This window comes from Schistocerca nitens, chromosome 4 (genome assembly GCF_023898315.1).
Source record: "Schistocerca nitens isolate TAMUIC-IGC-003100 chromosome 4, iqSchNite1.1, whole genome shotgun sequence".
Lineage (NCBI taxonomy): Eukaryota > Metazoa > Arthropoda > Insecta > Orthoptera > Acrididae > Schistocerca > Schistocerca nitens.
In genome coordinates this window covers 727,707,644-727,730,063 of record NC_064617.1, presented here as the reverse complement: position 1 = coordinate 727,730,063, position 22,420 = coordinate 727,707,644, and the positions used below count along the sequence as shown (strand labels likewise).

At 39.3% G+C, this 22,420-nt stretch overlaps 1 protein-coding gene across 4 annotated transcripts in view; it reads left to right on the top strand.

Moving 5' to 3' along the window:
• Positions 1-6,155, top strand: part of LOC126252996 (tRNA wybutosine-synthesizing protein 4-like) — a 63,840-nt gene extending 57,685 nt beyond the window's left edge. For 3 of the 4 annotated variants that reach the window (XM_049954027.1, XM_049954028.1, XM_049954025.1), the window contains exons 8-9: positions 2,572-2,742; positions 5,814-6,155. In XM_049954027.1, coding sequence (XP_049809984.1) covers positions 2,572-2,742; positions 5,814-5,975 — 333 coding nt within the window. In that variant the 3' untranslated portion in view covers positions 5,976-6,155. The remainder of the gene's footprint in view (positions 1-2,571; positions 2,743-5,813) is intronic. The other variant, XM_049954026.1, reaches the window with a different exon arrangement.
• The last annotated feature ends 16,265 nt before the right edge of the window (positions 6,156-22,420 follow it).

Below are 22,420 nucleotides of genomic sequence, written 5' to 3'. Positions count from 1 at the left end.
ACATTGCTCTATGATTTTTAACTGCTAACTTATTGTGGCTTGATACATGACATATATTTAAGGATACACATAGGAGTGTTTTTGCAAAATTGTAGCAAAGTCACTAATTATTTCACTAATAAAATAGACAGGAAAGATAGGTCATACGTCACACATTATACAGTGAAATAATATCGCTTAACTGTAAGCTGTAAAATTTAAAAATGGGAAAAAATGTAGGTGCTATCTTACAAGGTGGACGTTTTTATATACACTAGGGTTTCCAAAGCCAGCCAAGAATTCTAGTTGGAATATTTCACAAACTAACATGTGATTCTGGGAACGCATTTTTTTTAATCAGAAAAATCAGGACTATAAGAGAATAACACTGATATTTTGAAAGGGTTACATTTTCAGACTGAAACATTCTGGAATATGATAATTTGAATGAAAATAAATTTTGAAATACTAAATTTTTGGATAAAGGAAAATATTTGTATGAAAGAAGGGAATGAAAGCTTTCAAATGAAGTGTGTAAATCCAAAAAACAGACAGTTATTAATGGGGTTGAATTTTGTTGTACACATGATTTACACAACTCGTAAACTGTAAATATTTCTTAAGTAAAATGTTGTCTCAGAAACTAATTATTCTGTTATCACCAGTGGTCTGGAAAGTATGCATTGATTAATGAAGTTAAGAAAAATGTAACATGAATAAGAATTTAGATTTGATGTAATCATGGTATGTGCCTTAAGTGTAGGAAATGTATCAGAAAAGAATAAATGCTTGTTTATTTATATTTCAAACAGCAGAAAGGTTTATTATCACAGGAAATTATTTGAGTAAAACATGACTGAAGAAGAGAAAAGTGACATGATGATAACAAAAGGTAACATATGGTCTGTCATGAAATTTGGTTTTCATTCTTCCTCTTATCGTACATCAACTTCCACTGTTGCACTATCCTTCCTTATGTTTCCAATTGTTCTGTTAGTACTGTATTCAGTGTCTGTGTTTTGCTTTCCCTCTACTTGTTCTTGTTCTCTCTTTACTGAGCCAGGTAGTGCAGTGGTTAGTTAGCACACTGGACTCTCATTCGGGAGCACCATGGTTCAAATCCGCGTCGGGCTATCCTGATTTAGCTTTTCCTTGATTTTCATGAATCTCAAAAGGCAAATGCCGAGATGGTAACTTTGAAAGGACATGGCCTCTTTCCTTCTCCACCCTTTCCTAATCTGAATTTTTGCTCCTTCTCTAATGGTCTCATTGTCTCTAATGAACTTGTTGATGGGACATTAAACACTCATCTCCTCCTCCTCCTCCTCCTCCTCTTCCTCCTCCTCTTCTATCTTCCTTACTGTTGCTTTGATTACTATCTGTTTTCATGCTTCCTTGTAAATTTTATGCACAATTTTGATATCATTCTAACTGTTGCATTTGCCTGTTACTTTCAACTGATGTCTCTGTTATTCGTCACATTATATGTAGTTGTTATTTCGTTCTTTGACATTTTGTTAAATTTAGAGGATTGTAAATTTAGCTATTTTGCTCTTTCACTGTAGTCGCTCTTCCTTAACTAATTAACTAATTATATTTGCAGTTGAATGACCCAAGAATTTACAGTGACTTGACCATCTGTTTTTTTCTGATTTTGAGGTATTTCTTTTTATTTTGCTGTCCCCTTAACTCCACGGAAAAGAAATATCACCTGAAGCTTTTATAGTGTTCCCAATGAAACAGAAAGTTCAATGAAATAAATGATAATGACTAGTAAAAACTGTACATTGAACTAGGGCTTGAACTCTGATCTCTTATATTCATACGCTGTGCTGTTGCAAATGAGACAACTAAGATGCCTGGTGTCAAACTGCTAGTGACAGTATCTTTTTCCATAGCTTGAAATTATGGAGAGAATAAGACAGCAAATGGTTTACATTCAGCTTGACATTACTTCCTAAATGTAGGAAAGAACTACTTTGCTGGAATGGTCTTTACAACAGATTGACACCGTGAGCTCTTCTGAGATCTGGACCAGAAAGTCAAACTGAATATCTTGTTTTCATGGGCATTGAGGTCCAACAGAAGCTCTTTCATTTTTATAGAAACCAACATAGTGTTTAAGTCTGTTGCTAACACTCCTATATACTTAATCATTCAAAAGGCTACTGGGCAATGCTAAGGTATTTCAGAATTGTGTAAATATTTGGAAGTATAAAACAGAGACATAAAGTGGCAGATACCAATCTTCTGATGAACCTTATTTCTACATGTTAACATTGTGCATCATTTTTCATTTGTTATCCTCTGTACACATGAAGAACATGAGTGCATCTCCATATTCATCACAATTAATTCCACTGCCAAATAATATTTTAGTAACTTGTTGACAGTGATCACAAGTGTAAAAAATTCTGCTACATAGAAATGAATAAAATGTAAGCATCAGTAGATATATTTACTTTTTTTACTTTAGAAAAATGGTGTTCAAAATAATTTTACATTACATGGAATTTAGCAGACAGTTGTTCAGGATTGTTATTATATAGAAAATTGTGCTCATTAATGTAGTGGAAACTCTTCTTTTCATAGGTACATGTAAAAGGACCACAAATGTTACCACGATACAGTCACACATCAGCAGTAACTAGTGATAACAAGTTTCTTATATTGCTTGGAGGGGTTAATACACATACGACCCATCAACCTGGAGTGTGTGTTATCAATTTACTGGAAAGAAAATGCTACGAATATGCCTTACCAGTGAGTAAATTTATTACTGAGTTTTTATGCTCATTATTGATGCATTTATTGATATAAGTTCATAAGGAGAGAAAGAGGAAGAGAAAAAGAAAGATTAATGTTTGGTGCGAATTTTACTCTGTACACCTCCTTGGTGTACCATTGTTGTAGTCAAATATCTGATGTTTGCAAGTCATCTTAAATTGACTATTTGTAAAATTACAGAATGAAAAAATAAATAGAAAACATCTTTTCACCATTTTCTTTGCTAATTATTTATTTTTGTAACCTAGGTTTCAGATGTTTAGCTCATTGCCTTAACATTACTGGAAAATATGCTATGGTCTGTATTGCTACAAACATAATTAAAGGACAAAATTTTACAGTATTTCACCAGTACGGTAGTGGAAAAATTTTGTTGGGATATAAATAAGGGAAAGAGTAAATAAAGATACCAACTCACTATATAATTGAGGTATTGAGTTGGAAATAGGCACATAAACAGGTTTGAGAATGTTTTATTTTGCTGCATGCAGCACTGGGCTGTCATATGCATATAGTATCATGAAATTAGCCACTCATACAAATGATATGGCCAGCATATGCACATTATGGTGTTATGATAGGACTTCCGTGGATGGCTTGATGATGGACAAAATTCCAAAACTAATCCCCATTTAAATAAAAACAAACTTCTGTGCAACTGTGATGTTTCTGTGATTTCATTGAAATTTGAGAATGTTGCTGAGTTTTTCCCATCCAGGTACTTGTACTGGCACTGGCTCCAATGCTGGCACATTGTAGCCAGTTTGCACAGTGTAGCTGTGTATGTGTATCAATATGTGTATAAGTATTTTGTTAGCTCTGAGGAAGGACTGGTCCAACAGCTTAGCAAAATTTTCCTTATATTTATTTGCCAATTGACCACTCAGTGTCTCAATTATACAGTGCATTGTTAGCTTCACTCCTTCAATTATTTATATTCTGCTACAGACTTGCCCCTACCATATGAAGTGACAGAAGGCTAGTTCATGTGATGAAGATAAGGGATTTACCACATATTTTTTTGGAATTTTTTTACAGGAAATCATAGAATTTTGCTAGTATATATGTGTCAGTGTATTTTACGGTTAATCTTTAGTATTTTTGTTTTGGGGACTATATTATAGAGAAAAGACTACTAAATTAGATACAGTATTTGCCAAAGTATTTTTGTTTTGAGCAATATATTGTGGAGGACATGTTAATACAGTATGTACGTGCACTGTGAGGCCGAAAGCTTATGGTCACCAACTGACATAGATTCTGTGTGTACCAGTCATGGAACTAGTAGCATGTATGCCTCCTTCAGCTGCTGTTGGGCTTTACTCTTCAGTACTGATACAAAGAAGATGGATTTTTTTCAGTGTGGTGGTGTCTAATTTTTGAAGTGAATTGATGTGGCACACAGACAGACTCAAATCATCTCAAGGATGTTTTATGGGATTCATTCAGGTGTTTGAGCTGGCGATAGTAGCAAATCCACCTAATTTTCATTAGACCACATTGTAGTGGTCCTTGCTTAATGTCCAGGAGCATTATTGTGCCAATACAAATCATTGCCACTCTGTGTGAGACCTGCACGTACTGTCTGTTCATTCTGACTGACTTTCAGCATTACCAAAATACACACAAGTAAGTCCTCACTCATACTTACAACCACAGGCGTACGTCTGTATGGCTACATTTTCAAGATAATAGGGCAATGTAGCCATACAGATGTGTGTGTGTGTGGGGAGGGGGGATGGACGCACGTACTTTTTTGGCATCAATAAGGATTTGTCCAGAAGGTAGTGATGTTCTCAGTCTTACTTATGTACCTATTGACGTCTTGGTGCCTCAACTATATGGTGAGCTGTTATCTTTGCTTGTTCAGTTATTTATATTCCACCAATGACTTTCGACTGCCATACAAGTAAATCCTATTTGTCAGGATGACATTATCAACAATATGATCTTAAACCCTAATCATCCTTTCTTCCTTCCTTGTTTTTCACACATCTGTCAGGTCCACACATGTCCAGCTGAGTTCTGCCTGCATTGTGTATCATGGCTGGTCACCCATAAAACCTTGATACAACACTGCTCAGACACACGACAGTATTATCTGTAGCAATCTAAATATTATCAGAAAGTCATTTATGATTAGAGGCTCCTGAGGGACCATGGCTTTGAAAACTGAGGCCTGTTGATCTTGATAGATTGTTTTGTCAATGACTTGATTGCAGATGAAAGTCCTCTGTAATAGATAACAGCTGTGTCTGATGTCTGGATTGCTTAACAAGCTTAAGAGTTCAGAGGGATCAGTAGTTAATTTTTAAATGAAAAAGCCAGGAGGAAATAATGGCAGTATTATAAAAAAGATTGGTACTCACCAGATAGCAGTCTATTTTCAAATTTCAAGACATGATAACATCACCAACAGTGTACTTGGGAATATTTAAGTTCTCTGGAAGCTCTCAAGTGGAATTCTTGAAGTCGTGGGTCTCTACATTCGTGGCATGTAGCTTATTTGCTTAATGGCTTGTGAAATATGGCTATAAATATCTGTAATCCCTGCAGTTAATGAGGTTTCACATGAAGTAGTTCTCAATCTCAAAACAGTTTTCAGTTCCACTAGACGTTTATGGGAAACTGTTTTTGCAAAGTAACAAACATCTTTGTGGACAGAGCTTATGAAATCTAGTCCTATAGTGAACTGCTTTGTTTCCTCCCCATTCTTGGTCTTATCCAACCTTGTGCTGTGTAATGACCTCATATTGATAGGGCATTAACTCTGACCTTCCTTTCTACAATTCTCTCTACAATAATTGTTCTATTAGGCATAAATAATGAAGAAATATCTTTGCTATAGTCTCACTGATTGTGTGTTTAATTCTGATACTCCTGAACAGAATAAGTTACACTTTTGGTACAGGAGAGATGGTGCATTCATCACTCTTTTTCTATTTTTGCATTCTTTTGGAATGTTATGATGTCTATTGTAGATTAATAAGTAAAGCTGAAAGTTCACTGTGATTATTTTATTTCATTTTTGTTTATTTTCTCCACAGAACCAGGATCCAGACAGGCCAATAATGTTACACAACCATACATCAGAATTGATAGAGGATTCAAGATTTCTAGTGTTTGGTGGTGGCAATAATTGTTTCTCATTTGGCACAAGCTTTAACCCTGGTATCATTAACATGGAGATATCTCATTTGCTCCATTGACATAATTTTACATAAAATACAGACTGGAATTAAAATGGCCAAATGAACTAACAACAGTGTGATTTATATTTTTACATACTTTATATTTTTATATTATTTTGAATGAGAAGTATACCTTCACAATTATGTATGCTTGCCTATGCAATGCCCTCCAGAAGTAATGTTATTTAGAAATAATGAATATGTAATGGGGCACTGCACCCCCCCCCCCCCCCCCCACACACACACACACATTCAACGCACAGTGCAAGTGGAATGTTGTAATAAATGTGGGTGAAAAACACCAAAAATTGGCCATCTCGAGTAATTGTACCGAGTAAGCATGTCCCCATGGCCACACACATGGACAAGCATTATTGGAAATCAACACTGATGATGCTTCATAAATAAAAGAAGTGAAATGTACATGGCGAAAAACAAACTGCCTTTCGTTGCAAAGACAGAACTTAACTCCATGAATTTTGAAGCAACTAAGGAATGATGGAAAAATACACACATAAGTGTGTGTGTGTGTGTGTGTGTGTGTGTGTGTGTGTGTGTGTGTGTGCGTGCGTGCGTGCGTGCGTGCTTGTGTGTGTGTGCGCGCGCATGCTAAAGCTACAACGTTGTAAACCATACAAATTACTAAGAATAAGTAAATTTATTGCCTTTTGCAACACCGATCCACTAAATGGCAAAATCAGTATCAAAAGCCCTCTATTGGTCTTTGTCTTACAGGTAGCACACAATAGGTAGATGGATTACCTCAAGGAGTGCAGGATGTGAGGACATGAGAGGGGAGAATGTTTTCTGGTTTGTTCAAAAGAGAATACACAAATGACGACAAGCGAAAGTTATTAGTGATTCATGTGTCTTTGAAAAGATCTGAGTGCTAAACATACAACAGCTGTCAGTGCCACACCTTACCAAAAGATCTGTCTGAGAACCCTAGAAAATTCTGGTCATATGTAACATTGCCAAGTGGATCTAAGGCTTTCATTCAGTCCCTTGCGGACCAGTCTGGTGTGGCTGTTGAAGATAGCAAAATGAAAGCCGAAGTTTTAAATTTCATGTTCAAGAAATACTTTACATAGGAGAATATACAAATCCAGTGTCATTTGACCATTGGACAGACTCCCATATGGATGGCATAGTAATAAGTATCCCTGGCATAGAGAAACAACTGAAAGATTTGAAAGCAAATAAATCACCAGGTCTGGCTGGAATCCCAATTCGATTTTACAGAGAGTACTGCTTGACATTGGCCTCTTACCTAGCTTGCATTTATGATGAATCTCATGCCCAACATGAAGTCCTAAGTGACTCCTGTATATAAGAAGCATAAAAGAACAGACCCGCAAAATTACAGTCCAATATCATAACTTCTGTTTGCTGCAGAATCCTCGAACATATTCTCCGTTCAAAAATAATAAACTTTCTTGAGACTGAGAAGCTATTGTCCACAAAGCAGCATGGTTTTAGAAAGTATCACTCGTGCAAAACTCATCTTGCCCTTTTCTCACGCGATTCCGTATTACTAGATTTCTGGAAAGCATTTGAAATGATGCACCAATGCAGGCTGTTAAAGAAGGTATGAGCATACAGAATAAGTGGACAGGTATGTGAGAGGCTCAAAGACTTCTTAAATAATAGAACCCAGTTTCTTGTCCTCAACGGCGAATGTTCATCATATAAAAGGGTATTGTCAGGAGTGCCTCAGAAAAGTGTGATAGGACCACTGTTGTTCATTGTATACATAAATAATTTGAGGGACAGGGTGAGCAGCAATCTGCAATTGTTTGCTGATGATGCTGTGGGGTACAGTAAGACATCGAAGTTGTGTGACTGTAGGAAAGTACAAGACAACTTAATTTCATGCTGATGTGATGAATTTCAGCTAGCTCTAAATGTGGAAAAATTTAAGTTAATGTTGAGGAATAGGAAGAACAAACCTGTAATGTTTGGTTACAATATTACTAGTGTCCTGCTTGACACAGTCAATTCCTTTAAATATTTCGGCAGAACATTAAAAAGTGATACGAGATGGAACAAGCATGTGAGAATTGTGGTAGGGAAGGTGAATGGTCGACTTCAGTCTATTGGGAGAATTTTAGGGAACAGTGGTTCACTTATAAAGGAGACTGCATATAGGACACTGGTGCAGCATATTCTTTAGTACTGCTCAGATGTTTGGGATCTGTACCAGGTCGGATTAAAGGGAGACGTTGAAGCATTTAAGAAGCAGGCTGCTAGATTTGTTACTGGTAGGTTCAGACAGCATGTAAGTGTTACAGTGATTCTTCAGGAACTCAAATGGGAATCCCTGGAGGAAAGGTGACATTCTTTTTGAGAAACACTATTGAGAAAACTTAAAGAGCTGGCATTGCAAGCTGACTGCCAAATGATTCTTCTGCCACTAACATAAAAGACACTTAAGGACTTGTTTCTCCTTCCCTCTATTTATGAGAGGAACAGGAAAGGAAGTGACTAGTGGTGGTACAGAATACCCTCTGCCATGTACCATATGGTGGCTTATGGAGTATCTATGTAGATATAGATGTCTTCCTGTGCTGACAACTCACACGCTTATGTGCCTCATACCGATCAGTTGCAATGGTGAAAATTACACATGCGTAACATGGGTTTCCTTATTTATTCAATCGTATGGCTAGGGCCCCCCCCCCCCCTCCCTCCCATTGGGCAGACCGTTCACCGGGTGCCGGTCTTTCAATTTGATGCCACTTCGGCGACCTGCATTCGATGAGGATGATAGGATGATGATGATGATGACAGCACAACACCCCATCCGTGGGGGAGAAAATTCCCCGACCCAGCCGGGAATCGAACCCGGGTCCAGAGGATTGACAATCCGTCATGCCGACCATTCAGCTACCGGGGGCGGACAACGTGGGTTTGTGAATGCATGTTATATAAACTATCATTTTCAAATGTGGCACTTATATGTTGCTGTTTGTACAATGCATGGGAATTATCATCAAAATATACAAGCAGTGGCAGGAGAACACACATAAAGCTATGGAAATTTGCAAGCTTTCAGAGCCAGTGGCACTTTCTTCTGGTAGACGGGTTAATGGGAAGGAAGAAAGGGGGGAGGGAGAAAAGGATTGCTGAGGTTTAGGAAATGGGGAGAATTTGGAAAAATTGCCCAGAATCCTGCATTGTGGGAGACTTAACAGTTGGGATGGTCAGAAAGGACTGATTGTTATCTCATAGAATCATGTGTACCACCAGTTGTCCGTGTCCTCCCAGCACAATATTTTAATGTCTTCACTTGGAGTCTTTAACAGGTGTTTCCTGAGTTTGGTCACTTTGCTAACCGGGTCCCATATTTATGCCTGGGTGATGGCTGCTGTTCACTATGCCATCCATGCCCACTATGGCTGTTTCTTGTGGTGGTATCCGTTTCTAGGCATTCTCTCTTCTGTATGCACCCATTGCGACTGTCTTCCAATTGTGACAGCTGTCCTATGGCATTCTGTATTAAATCCACACCCACAAGGTGCATTCCTAGCACTATCGTGATGCTGTAAATTTCCCTTATGCTGTTCGTGGATGCTGGCTTTCTCTTGTGGTGATGTCACCCTCTTGGCATTCTGAATTTGGTATGTGACAGTGACGTGCACTTCCTGTGACATCAAGCTGCTGTTGGAGTTGTATATTATGTCTGCTCACACTGCAGCAATGTCTTGTGGCAGTAGCTGCAGTCTGGTTTCCATATTATGTCTGCTCCCCAGTTGTTTGGTGCCTGAAGTTCAGATGACTGATGTTCCCTGTCTTGTCCAAGACCACTGTGGCTGCCTTCTGAGGAGGTAGTTGCTGCCTGGTTCTCTGTAATGAAGTCTGATCCTGTTAATTATGCCCCCGATTGTCAGAGATGCATTACTGGAGAAGGGAACTTTCTGTGGTGTTTCTGTAGTAAATGTAAAGCTGGGTTCCATGCCATACTGAGCTAGTATTCTGCTTCCTGGTCGATCAGGTTTTCCACCATCTTGATTTCAATACATTTATTACATCGATTGAGGTGGTGCAGTGTTTAGCACACTGGACTCGCTGGGAGGGTGACGGTTCAAACCCGGGTCCGGACATACTGATTTAGGTTTTCCGTGATTTCCCTAATTGCTTGAGGCTAATGCTGGGACAGTCCCTTTGAAAGGAATGTAATCCTTCCTTATTCCAATGGGACCGATGACCTCATTGTTTGATCGCCTCCCTTGAATCCACCAACCACCACCAATACATTTAATAATGACGCCATCCCAGAATCTGTAGGTTTGAGCCAGTATCCTAGTTTTGTCTTAATTAATGGTTTGTTGAAGACTTCCCTGGCAATTCGTTGTCATCTTGTAGAATCTGGTGGTGTGGTGTCTGTATTTGCCAAAATTAAACATCATATCATAGGTACTATGTCTACATCTGGACTTGCCAAACAACCCAGCGCCAGAGGTCTGGAACAAGGTAGATGGTACGTCATCGTTACTGGCGGCATGTATTGAACACAATGCTACAGTTCGACAACTGGTGAAGTTTGACTGCATGAACAACACAGTGCAATAAACACAATACCCACAAGGTGGTAAATCTGAGTGGTCACCCATTAGAAAATGGTAGATGAAAGGTACTTGAAAGGGGCCTCAACTTTGCATTTACTTCTAGAGACCTACTGGTTTCTGGCTTCATCAGTTCTATTTAGCTAGTGTTCAACACTATATCATCAAGGCTTGCAGATGAGATTTGGAGAGAGACATGCGGGGTGCAAATATAGCCAGACCACCCTTAACAGACATCTCATAAGATGAGAGGATGGCCCTTGAGAGTTTGCGGGAAGATTAAGACTTAGTGCTGTGACTGGCAGACATGGGGAATTCTACTGTCATACTGCAGAAGGCCGACAATGACCATATCTGTCAACTTTTAGAGGAAACTGCTTACAATCGACTAGAAAATGATCCCACTAATACAATGGACAGGCAAACCAAGTTCTTTTTAAGGAAATGGGATAGTCTGAGAAAGTTGTCCAGGAGCTGAAAACTACAGCATCACTACCACTTAGACTATATTGATTACTGAAGATCCAGAAACAGTGTGTATCGCTTCATCTGATCGTGAGCAATATTGGTGCAACTACCCACCATATAGCTACGTACCTTAAGAAGATGTTAACGCCATATGTGGGAAAGTGCATCCACAACATTCACAACTTCTCAGACTTTGTGGAATGTTTCAAAAACCTATGAATCTCGAACACAGACATCATGATCAGTTTTTACATTGTGTGTCTATTCACTGTAATACCACTTCAGAACACACTCGATTTGATGGAGCCCTGCTGGACCTTCTCTAGCGTATTTTAACATCGTCTTACTTCTTATGTGGAGGCCAGTTCTATGAGGAGTGGCAATGTGTAGCTCCTTATCTCTGGCAGTGGCATATCTGTTTATGGAGAAATTTGAGGATGAGGCCCTTGCAACTGCTGTGTGCCAACTGAAGTTTTCTTCAGATATGTTGATGATCTCCTGGACCATCTGAATGAGAGACATCACTATGTTAAGTTCACCATGAAACTAGAGTATGATTGTCAACTCCTATTCCTGGATGTCCTTGTGTAGAGGAAGGCCGATGGCACAGTTGGCCACTACATGTGTAGGAAATCAACACACACTGACTTAGATCTAGAGGTCGACAGCTGCCACCACCCGGTACAGAAGAACAGGATGCTCAGAACACCAAGCCAAGACACTCTCCGAGCCAACAGCTTGACAGCAGAGTTAGAACATCTACAATCAGTGTTCACAAACAACAGATGTTCAATCAGGGAAATCTGCAAAGTGTTGCATCCCACCAGACAACCTAATACAATGGAAGAGGAACAAGAGGAAGAGACCAGGAAGGTAGCCTTCCTACCATATGCAGGGGCTATCTCTGCTAATATCACAAGAATTCTGAAGAAACACAAAATGAAAAGTGTGTTCTGCCTGCCCAGTAAGGTCAGAATTCTCCTTGGAATGACCAAGGATGATCTGGGGTTAAGAACAACCTGATAGTTATCATGTACCTTGTGAAAGTTTTACGTCTTACATTGGTCAAACCACTGGAACAGTGGATACGAGATGTAAGGAACACCAAAAACATACCAGGCCAATAGCAGAAAAAATGCTTGAAATTTGAATGCACCATGAATTTTGACAAAACCAGGATCCTGGCTCAAACCCCCAGATTCTGAGATAGTGTCATCAATAAACCCATTGAAATCAAGAGGGGGAGGAGGGGGGGGACATGATCAACCTGCAAACAGACTACCAGCTCAGTATGGCGTGGAATCCATTTGTGGAATTACTACAGGAACACTGGAAAAAAGTTCCCTGTCTGGTAATGATCCTCTGATGACTGCAAGTGTAAATAGAATCAGATCTCATATGGAGCATCAGGTGGCAACTACCTCCTCAGAAGACAGTCACAGTGGTCAAGGACAGGCTAGGGAACATCATCAACCACACGAAACATCAGGCACCACACAACCTTAGAACAGACATAATACGGAACACAAGATGACAGCTACCGACACAAGAAATTGCTGCAGTATGAGTGGACATAATATGCGACTCACAGGTGCATGCCAAATTCAGAACTCAAGGAGGATGACATGGCCATGAGAGAAAGTTGCAGCAGTTGTGAACAGCAGAAGGACTGTCTATAGTGTCCCAATAGTGCTAGATACATGCCTGGCGGGAGCTGACCTAACACAGAACTCGATGGGTGGCCACTACCACGGAATAAAGTCACAGAACAGATGGATGGAAGAGAGAATGTCTAGAGATGGATACCATCATAAGAAATAGCGACAGTGGGTTCAGGCATAAATATGGGCCCCGATCAACAAAGTGACCAGTCTCGGAAACCGCCTTTTGAAGACGCCAAGCTACGACGTCGAAATATGGTGCTGGGAAGACGTGGACCACCAACAGTACATCCGTTTCTACGAGATGACAATGAATCACTGGGAAAGTCTAAGAAACCTGAAATACAGATTGTTTTGGGCTGTACTAGATGAGATTTGAAAACCTGAGAGTTTAAAGGTGGCAGATAGGACAGTACCCAAGAGAGAGCTTACTGACAAAAAGTAAGTGCATTGTATGGCTTGAAGTAGGACGGGAGTATAGGTAGGTCAGAAAATAAAAGATATAGAAAACTAAAAGGGGGTGAAGGAAGGAATAGTTAGAGGAAATGCTGAGACTGAAGAAATTAAATGTAAATTAAAGCCAGGTGATGGCAAGAACTAAGGACATGTTGCAGTTTCAGTTCCCACCTGTGGAATTCTAAGAAACGTCTGTCTGGGGGAAGAATCCAGGTGGCACGAAGGTCACGACTGTCATGTTATAGAGTATCCATTGCAATAGTATAATGTGTGTTGCCAGTATACACACTCTGCCTATGACCATCGCTCTAACTGATAACATGGCGATGGTCATGCCAATTTGAAAAGCCAAATGGTGTTTACGTAACAGCTGGTACATGATGTGCCAATTCACGGTGGCTGTTGCTTTGATAGTATATGCTTTGCAGGGACATCACAAGTATAGGAGCCTTAGGGTAGGGAAATGGGTGCAGAAGGAACGTAAGGTTTGGTGAGGATATTGTGGAGATTGGGAGGGTGATGAAAGACTATTCTAGTTGTGGTGGGCAAAATATCGGACAGAGTGGACCTCATTTTAGGGCATGGTTTTAAGAAGTCATAGCCTTGTTGAAGTAGGATCATGGAACATCTAGAAAGGAGTCGTCAACATGCCACCTGGACGGTTGAACAATGGGTGAATGTTCTTTGCCCAGATAAGTCCTGATTTGATCTGGAGTGTGATTCTTGATGGATTTGTATCTTGAGGGAATGTGGAACACTATTTCGGGACTCGGACACTGTGGAAAGGGACCAACACCAAGGAGGATTCCTAAAGGTGTGGGCAGGAATTTTGTTGACCACTCAAACACCGATTCATGAAATTTTGCAGATGATTTGGCAAGGTTTAACTGCTGTCAGGTATCATGACAAGATCTTGAGAACTCGTGTATAGTTGATGTAAGGTGCTGTGGGACCAGTCTTCCTATTGATGGACGATAATGCTTGACCTCATAGAGAACAGGTTGTTGATGTTTCCTTGGAAACAGAAAATATTGCACACATGGCATGGCCTGCTCACTCTCCCAATTTGAATTTCATAGAGCATGTCTGGGATGCACTAGGGAGACAGGTTCCATCATGTTAGCATCCACCAACCACTCTTCTAGACTTGCAAGCAGCTCTGCAGGAAGAATGGGCATTATTGCCTCAACATGAAATTGGTGACCTCATTCACAGCATGCTCCATTGTTGCCATGCCTGTATTGCTGCCAGTAGTGGTGGCACCCCATACTGAGCACTTTAACCAGGTATTGGAATTTGTGTGCAAATCCAATAAGATGGAAAATATGAAGAACACTTTTATCTATCATTATGCACATTGCAGTTGTTTACGTTCTGTATTCTTTATTTGTTTCTACTTTACTGTCACCTATTTATGCTGTTTTGTGGCAAAATAAATGCAACCTTGCAAAATTTCTGTTTGTTGCTTTAATTTTAGACACCATTGTACTTTACCTCGTAAGATATACTTCCTGCTTACCTTAATTGACTCTATACTTACCAGTGACTACTTTACCTTTGACATGATTTCCATCTTCAGTATGTAAACTATCAAATCCATTAAAATACCTTAAGATTTATATTCCACTATAGTAACATTTGCATGTATGGACTGAGCACTGGTTTCATCTATGATGTGTTTTAAATCTCAAAGCTTTAGCACTAGTTGGCTGCAACACATGCAGCAGCAGGAAGTTGAGCTTTGTGCATTATTCTTAACTTATTTTTTCTTACATGCTTAAGTTTGGCAGCGAGCAGCAAATTGTTTGTCTGTTTAGTGCTTTTTAATTTCTGGAGCTGTTTCAGGGAAGACAGTATGTTGCTGTTGGCTGAAAACCAAGCTCCATACTCCAACGAATGGTATGAGAGCTTGCAATGCTGGTATTGCGAACTGCTGAAAGTATGGGAAAATACAGCTGTTATTTTTCCTGAAGGCATGCAGCTTTGCTGTATGGTAAAATAATGATGGTATCCTCTTGGGTAAAATATTCCAGAGGTAAAATAGTCCCACATTCAGATCTGTGGACTGGGGCTACTTAGGAGGATGTCGTGATCAGGAAAAACAAATCTGGCTTTCTACAGGTTGGAGCATGGGGCATTAGATGCCTTAATCGGGAACATAGATTAGAGAATTTAAAAAGGGAAATGGATAGGTTGAAGTATGATATAGAGGGAATTATTAAGTGAGGTGGCAGGAAGAACAGGACTCCTTGTCTGGTTAGTACAGAGTTGAAAATCAAAAATCAAAATGGGTTTTAATGCAGGATAGGGGCTAATAATCAATCAGAAAGTAGGAATGCAGGTAAGCCACTATGAACAGCGTAGTGAACACATCATTGTAGTTAAGGCAGACACAAAGTCAACAGCCACTGTATAGTGCAAGTTTATATGCCAACTAGGTCAGCACATGAAGAGACTGAAAGAATGTATGATTATATAAAAGATATTATTCAAATAGTTAACGGAGATGAAAATTTGTGTCAGGGACTGGAATTTGATAGAAGGAAAAGAAAGAGAGAGAAAAATAGTTGGAGACCATGGCTTGATGAAAAATGAATGAAAGAAGTAGTTGTCTAATAGAATTTTGCACAAAGCGTAATTTATTCATTGCTGATTCTTAGTTTAAAAATAATGAAAGAAGGTCATATAAGTGGACGAGATCTGGAAACACAGGAAGGTTTCAAATAGATAACTTAATGATAAGACAGATTTTGAAACCAGATTTTAAACTGCAAAATATTTCCAGAGGCAGTCGTGGTCTCTGATCATATGTTACTGGTTGTGAATTGCAGATTAAAATGTTGGAAATAGGGAAAATGTTGGACATGAAACCTTGAAAGACTGAAAGTACCAGAAGTTTTTGAGGTTTTCAGTGAGAGGATTAGGCAATGATCTATTGAAACAGTGAAAAAGAACTTGATACGAAACTAATGTCGCCTGGAGAGGTGAAATAGTGGAGGCAGCAGAGGACTGAATAGGCAAAAAGACAAATCCTGGTAGAAATTCATGGATAACACATGAGATGTTGAATCTAATTGACAAAAATATAAAAATGAAAAAGACCAAAGGAAATACAGATGCCTACATAACGAAACTGACAGATGTATGCATAACTAGGGGAAAGATTGATGCCACCTAGAGGAAAAATAGAGAGACCTCTGGAGAAAAGAGAAGCAGCTGTGTATAAATAACTCGGATGGCAAGCCAGTACTAAGCAAAGAAGAGATAGCTGAAAGGTGAATTTGCCCATATAGATTCTATTTTATTATCTGAATTTTGAATTTCAGACATTAGTTGGAGGCTGTATGATTTTTAATCACTTTCCTTAAGAAAGCACAGTATTTCTTGTAGTATTGAATTAGTTACTTTTGCATTGGCCCTTATTTTTTACTATTTCCTTCCCCTGCCCATACACTGATTCCTTTTGCAATCAAACAATTTTTTGATGTCATATTAGTGCCATACTTCAATGTATTTATCTGACAACTATTTTCTCCAACAGACAATACTCATTAATTTGGAACTGATGCCTTTTGCATTATACACATATCTCTAATCAATTTTCTGTTAGGCTGTTGTCTTAAACCCTTTGTTTTCTGTTCATTAGTTACTATGTTTTTGATTGGACCAGCTATGCATGATGAGGTAAGTTACCAAGTATGACACTTTATGCATCATGTGTTCCTTATTTTGAATGGAGAGTCATCATCAGATGTAGAAGTAACTTCGGGTGTACGCCAGGGAAGTGTGTTGGGACCGTTGCTGTTCATGTTGTATATTAATGGCCTTGCCGACATTATTCATAGTAACATCAGGCCTTTTGCAGATGCTGCTCTTATTGATAATGAAGTACTATCTGAAAAATCTGCATAAATATCTTGATAAGATTTCAACGTGGCGCAGAGATTGGCAGCTTGGTCTAAATGTTCAGAAACATAAAATTTTTTACTTCACAAAATGAAAAAATGTAACATCCTATGATTATAATATCAATGAGTTACTGCTGGAATCGGCAAACTCATACAAATACCTGGGTTGACAATGATAATGACGTTTGGTTTGTGGGGCGCTCAACTGCGCGGTTATCAGTGTCCGTACGAATTCCCAATATTTACCGAGTCCAACCTCGCCACTTTCATGAATGATGACGACAACACAAACACCCAGTCCCCAAGCGGAGAAAATCCCCAACCCAGCTGGGAATCGAACCCGGAACCCTACACCACAAGCTATGGACAAGTACCTGTGTTAACACTATGTACTGATATTAAGTGGAATGATCACATAGGCTCAGTTGTGGGTAAAGCAGGTGGTAGACTTCAGTTTATTGGTAGAATACGGGGGAAGTGCAGTCAGTCTACAAAGGAGATTACTTACAAATCACTTGTGCGACCCATCCTATGACATCGCTCAAGTGTGTGGGACCTGTACCAGATAGGAGTAACTCGGGATATTGAACATATACAGAGAAGAATAGCACGAATGGTCACAGCTTTGTTTAATCCATAGGAGAAGAGTGTCACAGAGATACTGAAGGAACTGAACTGGAAGGCTCTTGAAGAGGAATGTAAAATATCCCAAGAAAGTCTATTAACAAAGCTTCAAGAACCAGCTTTAAATGGTGACTCTAGGAATATGCTACAGTCACCTATGTATTGCTCACAAAGGAATCATAGGACTAAGATTAGAATAATTGCTACATGCACAGAGGCATTCAATCAATCATTTTTCCCATGCTCCATATATGAAAGGAACAGGAAGAAGCCCTAATAACTGGTACAGTGGGACGCATCCTCTGCCATGCACCTCATAATGGTTTGCAGAGTATAGACGTAGATGTAGACGATCACACAGCCTGTTCAGTGCTAGATTTACATTTATACCATTGATTACATGTTCGCCTACTGTTAAGTTGTTATTGGTAGACTGCTTTCCTGTGTAATTCTGGTGGGAAAATTATCAACAGAACTCAGTAAATTTCCATGTTGTTACTTTTATCATAATCTTTCATGTAGTTAATATTAAAGTCTCCACAGATTAGCATTAGTTTCCTTTTGTCTGTAAGATGGCATAATAAATCTAGTGGTGATCTATATACTGTAACAGTAATGAGTTTTCCAGCAGAAGTAATTCACAAGAACAGGCTTGCAGTTGTAGTTCTAAGCAGAAACTGTTGGTTTCAGCAGATCTGTATGTGACATTATTTTTAACATTACATAATAGCTCCTCCTTTCTCCATGTTTTCCCTACAGAAATAGGCTGATATGGTCTTCTGTGTGTGCATGGTGCTCATTGACTAAGTTTATTCTGTCTGTGAAACTTCATCGGGAACCCTTTTTAAAGCAATCTATCTGAATGAGGTATTCAGTCAAAAATTAGCTTATGTTTCACATCTCTTCTCACAGAAATTCTACTGTTAGTGCCAGTACTGCCTCCCATTAAAATTTCAGGTATCTTTCTCCCGCCTGTGGAGATGTAGGCCATGTCTTACTTATCCCCATCTCTCAATACCAGCACCTGGCACAGAAACAATGTGAGCCTCACCTGAGCTCAACAGCAACCCGGACAGTACCTGATGGGTTTCATCCAGTGTTGATCAGGCTGTTGGAGAAACTCAACAAAGCCTACTCTCCTGCATGAGGTTTGCTGTATCTACCGTAGCAGCTGATGGCTCACACCATTCCTTGAGTGCTAACAACAAGCTCTTTCTTTTTCTGTGCAATTCACTTGCCTACCTATATCTCTTAAATTCTTATTGATGGTTTGCTATGCTCTGATTTCAACTTCTGCTGCAATAGGTAAAGAACTCAGTGGCGACAGAACTATCCAAGTTGCTCTCTTTTTGCCCCTTTATTATTACCTTTCCGCATCCCACTTTTGTCTTACCCCCACAACTGTTTCGCAGCCAATCTCTGCCTGAAGGAATCAAATTCTCATAGACTGCAATTTTCGTCTTTTAAACATACTACACATATCGGTGAGAGGGCCTAACTGGGAATTCTTTCTTCTGTCTTCACAGCAGGTGCCCCAGTGTAACAATAGTGTACAATCCCCACTTTTTTTTTTTTCAGTATTCTGACTGATTTGATGTGGCCTGCCACAAATTCCTCTCCTGTGCCAACCTCTTCATCTCAGAGTGGCACATGCAACCTACGTCCTCAATTATTTCCTGAATGTTTTCCAATCTCTGTCTTTCTCTACAGTTTTTGCCGTCCACAGCTCCCTCTAGTACCATGAAAGTGATTCCCTCATGTCTTAATACATGTCCTGCCATCCTGTCTTTTCTCCTTATCCATGTTTACCACATATTCCTTTCCTCTCTAATTCTGCGGAGAACCTTCTCATTAGTTATCTTATAAGTCCAACTTATTTTCAACATTAGTCTGTAGCGCCATATCTCAAATCCTTCAGTTCTCTTCTGTTCCGCTTTTCCCACAGTCCATGTTTCACTACCATATAATGCTGTACTCCAGATATACTTTCTCAGAAATTTCATCCACAAATTTAGCCCTATGTTTGATACTAGTAGACTTCTCTTGGCTGGAAATGCCCTTTTTGCCATTGCTGGTCTGCATTTGATGTCCTCCTTGCTGCATCTGTCATTGGTTATTTTATTGCTTAGGTAGCAGAATTCCTTAATTTCATCCACTTCATGACCACCAATCCTGATGTTGTTTCTGACTGTTCTCATCTCTGCTACTTCTCATTACTTTAGTCTTTCTTCGATTTACTCTCAGTTCATATTTTGTATTCATTAAATTCTTCATTCCATTCACTAGGTCATGTAATTCTTCTTCACTTTCACTCACGATAGCAATGTCATCAGCGAACTGTATTATTGATATCCTTTCACCTTGAATTTTAATTCGATTCTTGAAACTTTCTTTTATTTCCATCATTGCTTCTTCGATGTACAGATTGAATGTTAGGGGCAAAAGACTACATCTCTGCCTTACACCCTCTTTAATCCGAGCACTTCGTCCTTGGTGATCCACTCTTATTATTCCCTTTTGGCTCTTGTACATATTGTATATTGCCTGTCTCTCCCTATAGCTTGCTCCTATTTTTCTCAGAATTTCAAACATCTTGCACAATTTTACATTGTCAAATGCTTTTTCCAGGTCAACAAACCCTATAAAAGTCTTGATTTTTCCTTAGTCTTGCTTCCATTAACAACTGCAATGTCATAATTGCCTACCTTGTGCCTTCACCTTTTCTAAAGCCAAACTGATTGTCATCTAGCACATCCTCAGTTTTCTTTTCCATTCTTCTGTATATTATTCTTGTCAGCAACTTTGATGCATGGGCTGTTAAGCTGATTGTGAAATAAATCTCACACTTGTCAGATCTTCCAGTCTTCGGAATTGCATGGATGATATTTTTCTGAAAGTCAGATGGTCTGTCGCCAGACTCATACATTCTACATGTGAATAGTCGTTTTGTTGTCATTTCCCCCAATGATTCAAGAAATTTTGATGGAGTGTTATCTATTGCTTTTGCTTTTTTGATGAGTCCTCCAAAGCCCTCTTAAATTCTAGTTCTAAGGCTGGATCCCCTATCTCTTCTAAACCGATTCCTGTTTCTTTTTCTATCACATTAGACAAATCTTCCCCCTCATATAGGCCTTTAATGTACTCTTTCTACCCATCTGCTCTCTTCTCTGCATTTAATAGTGGAGTTCCCCTTGCCCTCTTAATGTTACAACCCTTTCTTTTCATTTCACCGAAGGTTGTTTTGACTTTCCTATATGCTGAGTCGGTCCTTCTGACGGGTATTACTTTTTCTACTTCTTCACATTTTTCATGCAGCCATTTCTTCTTAGATTCTCTGCACTTCCTATTTGTTGCATTCCTCAGCAACTTGTATTTCTGTATTCCTGAGTTTCCTGGAACATTTTTGTGCTTTCTCCTTTCATCGATCAACTGAAGTATTTCTTCTGTTACCCATTGGTTTCTTCATAGTTACCTTCCTTGTATCTATGTTTTCCTTTCCAACTTGTGTGATGGCTCTTTTTAGAGTCATCCATTCCTCTTCAACTGTGCTGCCTACTGAGCCTTTCCTTATTGCTGTATCTGTAGCCCTAGAAAACTTCAAGTATATCTCGTCATTCCTCAGTACTTCTGTATCCCACTTCTTTGTGTATTGGTTCTTCCTGACTAATCTCTTAAACTTCAGCATACTCTTCATCACTACTATATTGTCATCTGAGTCTACATCTGCTCCTGCATATGAATTCAGTATCTAATTTTGAAATCTCTGTCTGACCATGATGTAATCTAACTGAAATCTTCCCAAATCACTTGGCCTTTTCCAAGTGTACCTCCTCCTTTTGTGATTCTTGAACAGAGTATTCACTATTACTAACTGAAATTTATTACAGAACTCAATTAGTCTTTCTCCTCTCTCATTCCTTGTCCCAAGCCCATATTCTTCTGTAACCTTTTCCTCTAATCCTTCCCCTACAACTGCATTCCAGTCCCCCATGACTATTGGATTTTCATCTACCTTTGTATATTGTATTACCCTTTGAATATCCTCATATACTTTCTCTCTCTCTTCATCTTTAGCTTGTGACTTTGGCATGTATACCTGAACTCTCGTTGTCGGTGTTGGTTTGCTTTGATTCTGATAAGAACAACCCTATCACTGAACTGTTCACAGTAACACACTCTCTGCCCTACTTTTTTTATCATAATGAATTCTACTCCTGTTATATCATTTTCTGCTGCTGTTGATATTACCCTACACTCATCTGACCAGAAATCCTCACCTTCATTCCATCCCATTTCACTTCACTGATGACTACTAATATCTAGATTGAAGCTTTGCATTTCCCTTTTCAGATTTTCTAGTTTCCCTACCTTGTTCAGGCTTCTGACACTCCATGCCCTGACTTGTAGAACATTATCCTTTTGTTGATTATTCAATCTTTTTCTCTCGGTCACCTCCCCCTTGGCAGTCCCCTACCGGAGATCCAAATGGGGGACTTTCCCCGAATCTTTTGCCAATGCAGAACCACCATGACACTTATTTCAGTTACGGGCCATGTGGATACACATTATGTATCTTTAATGCAATAGTTTCCATTGCCTTCTGCGTCCTCATGCCGTTGATCATTGTTGATTCTTCCGCCTTTAGGGGCCATTTCCTACCCCTAGGACAAGAGAGTGCCCTGATCCTCTGTCTGCTCCTCCGCACTCTTTGAAAAGGCCATTGGCAGAATGAGGGTGACTTCTTATGCCTGAAGTCTTCGGCCATCAATGCTGATTATTAA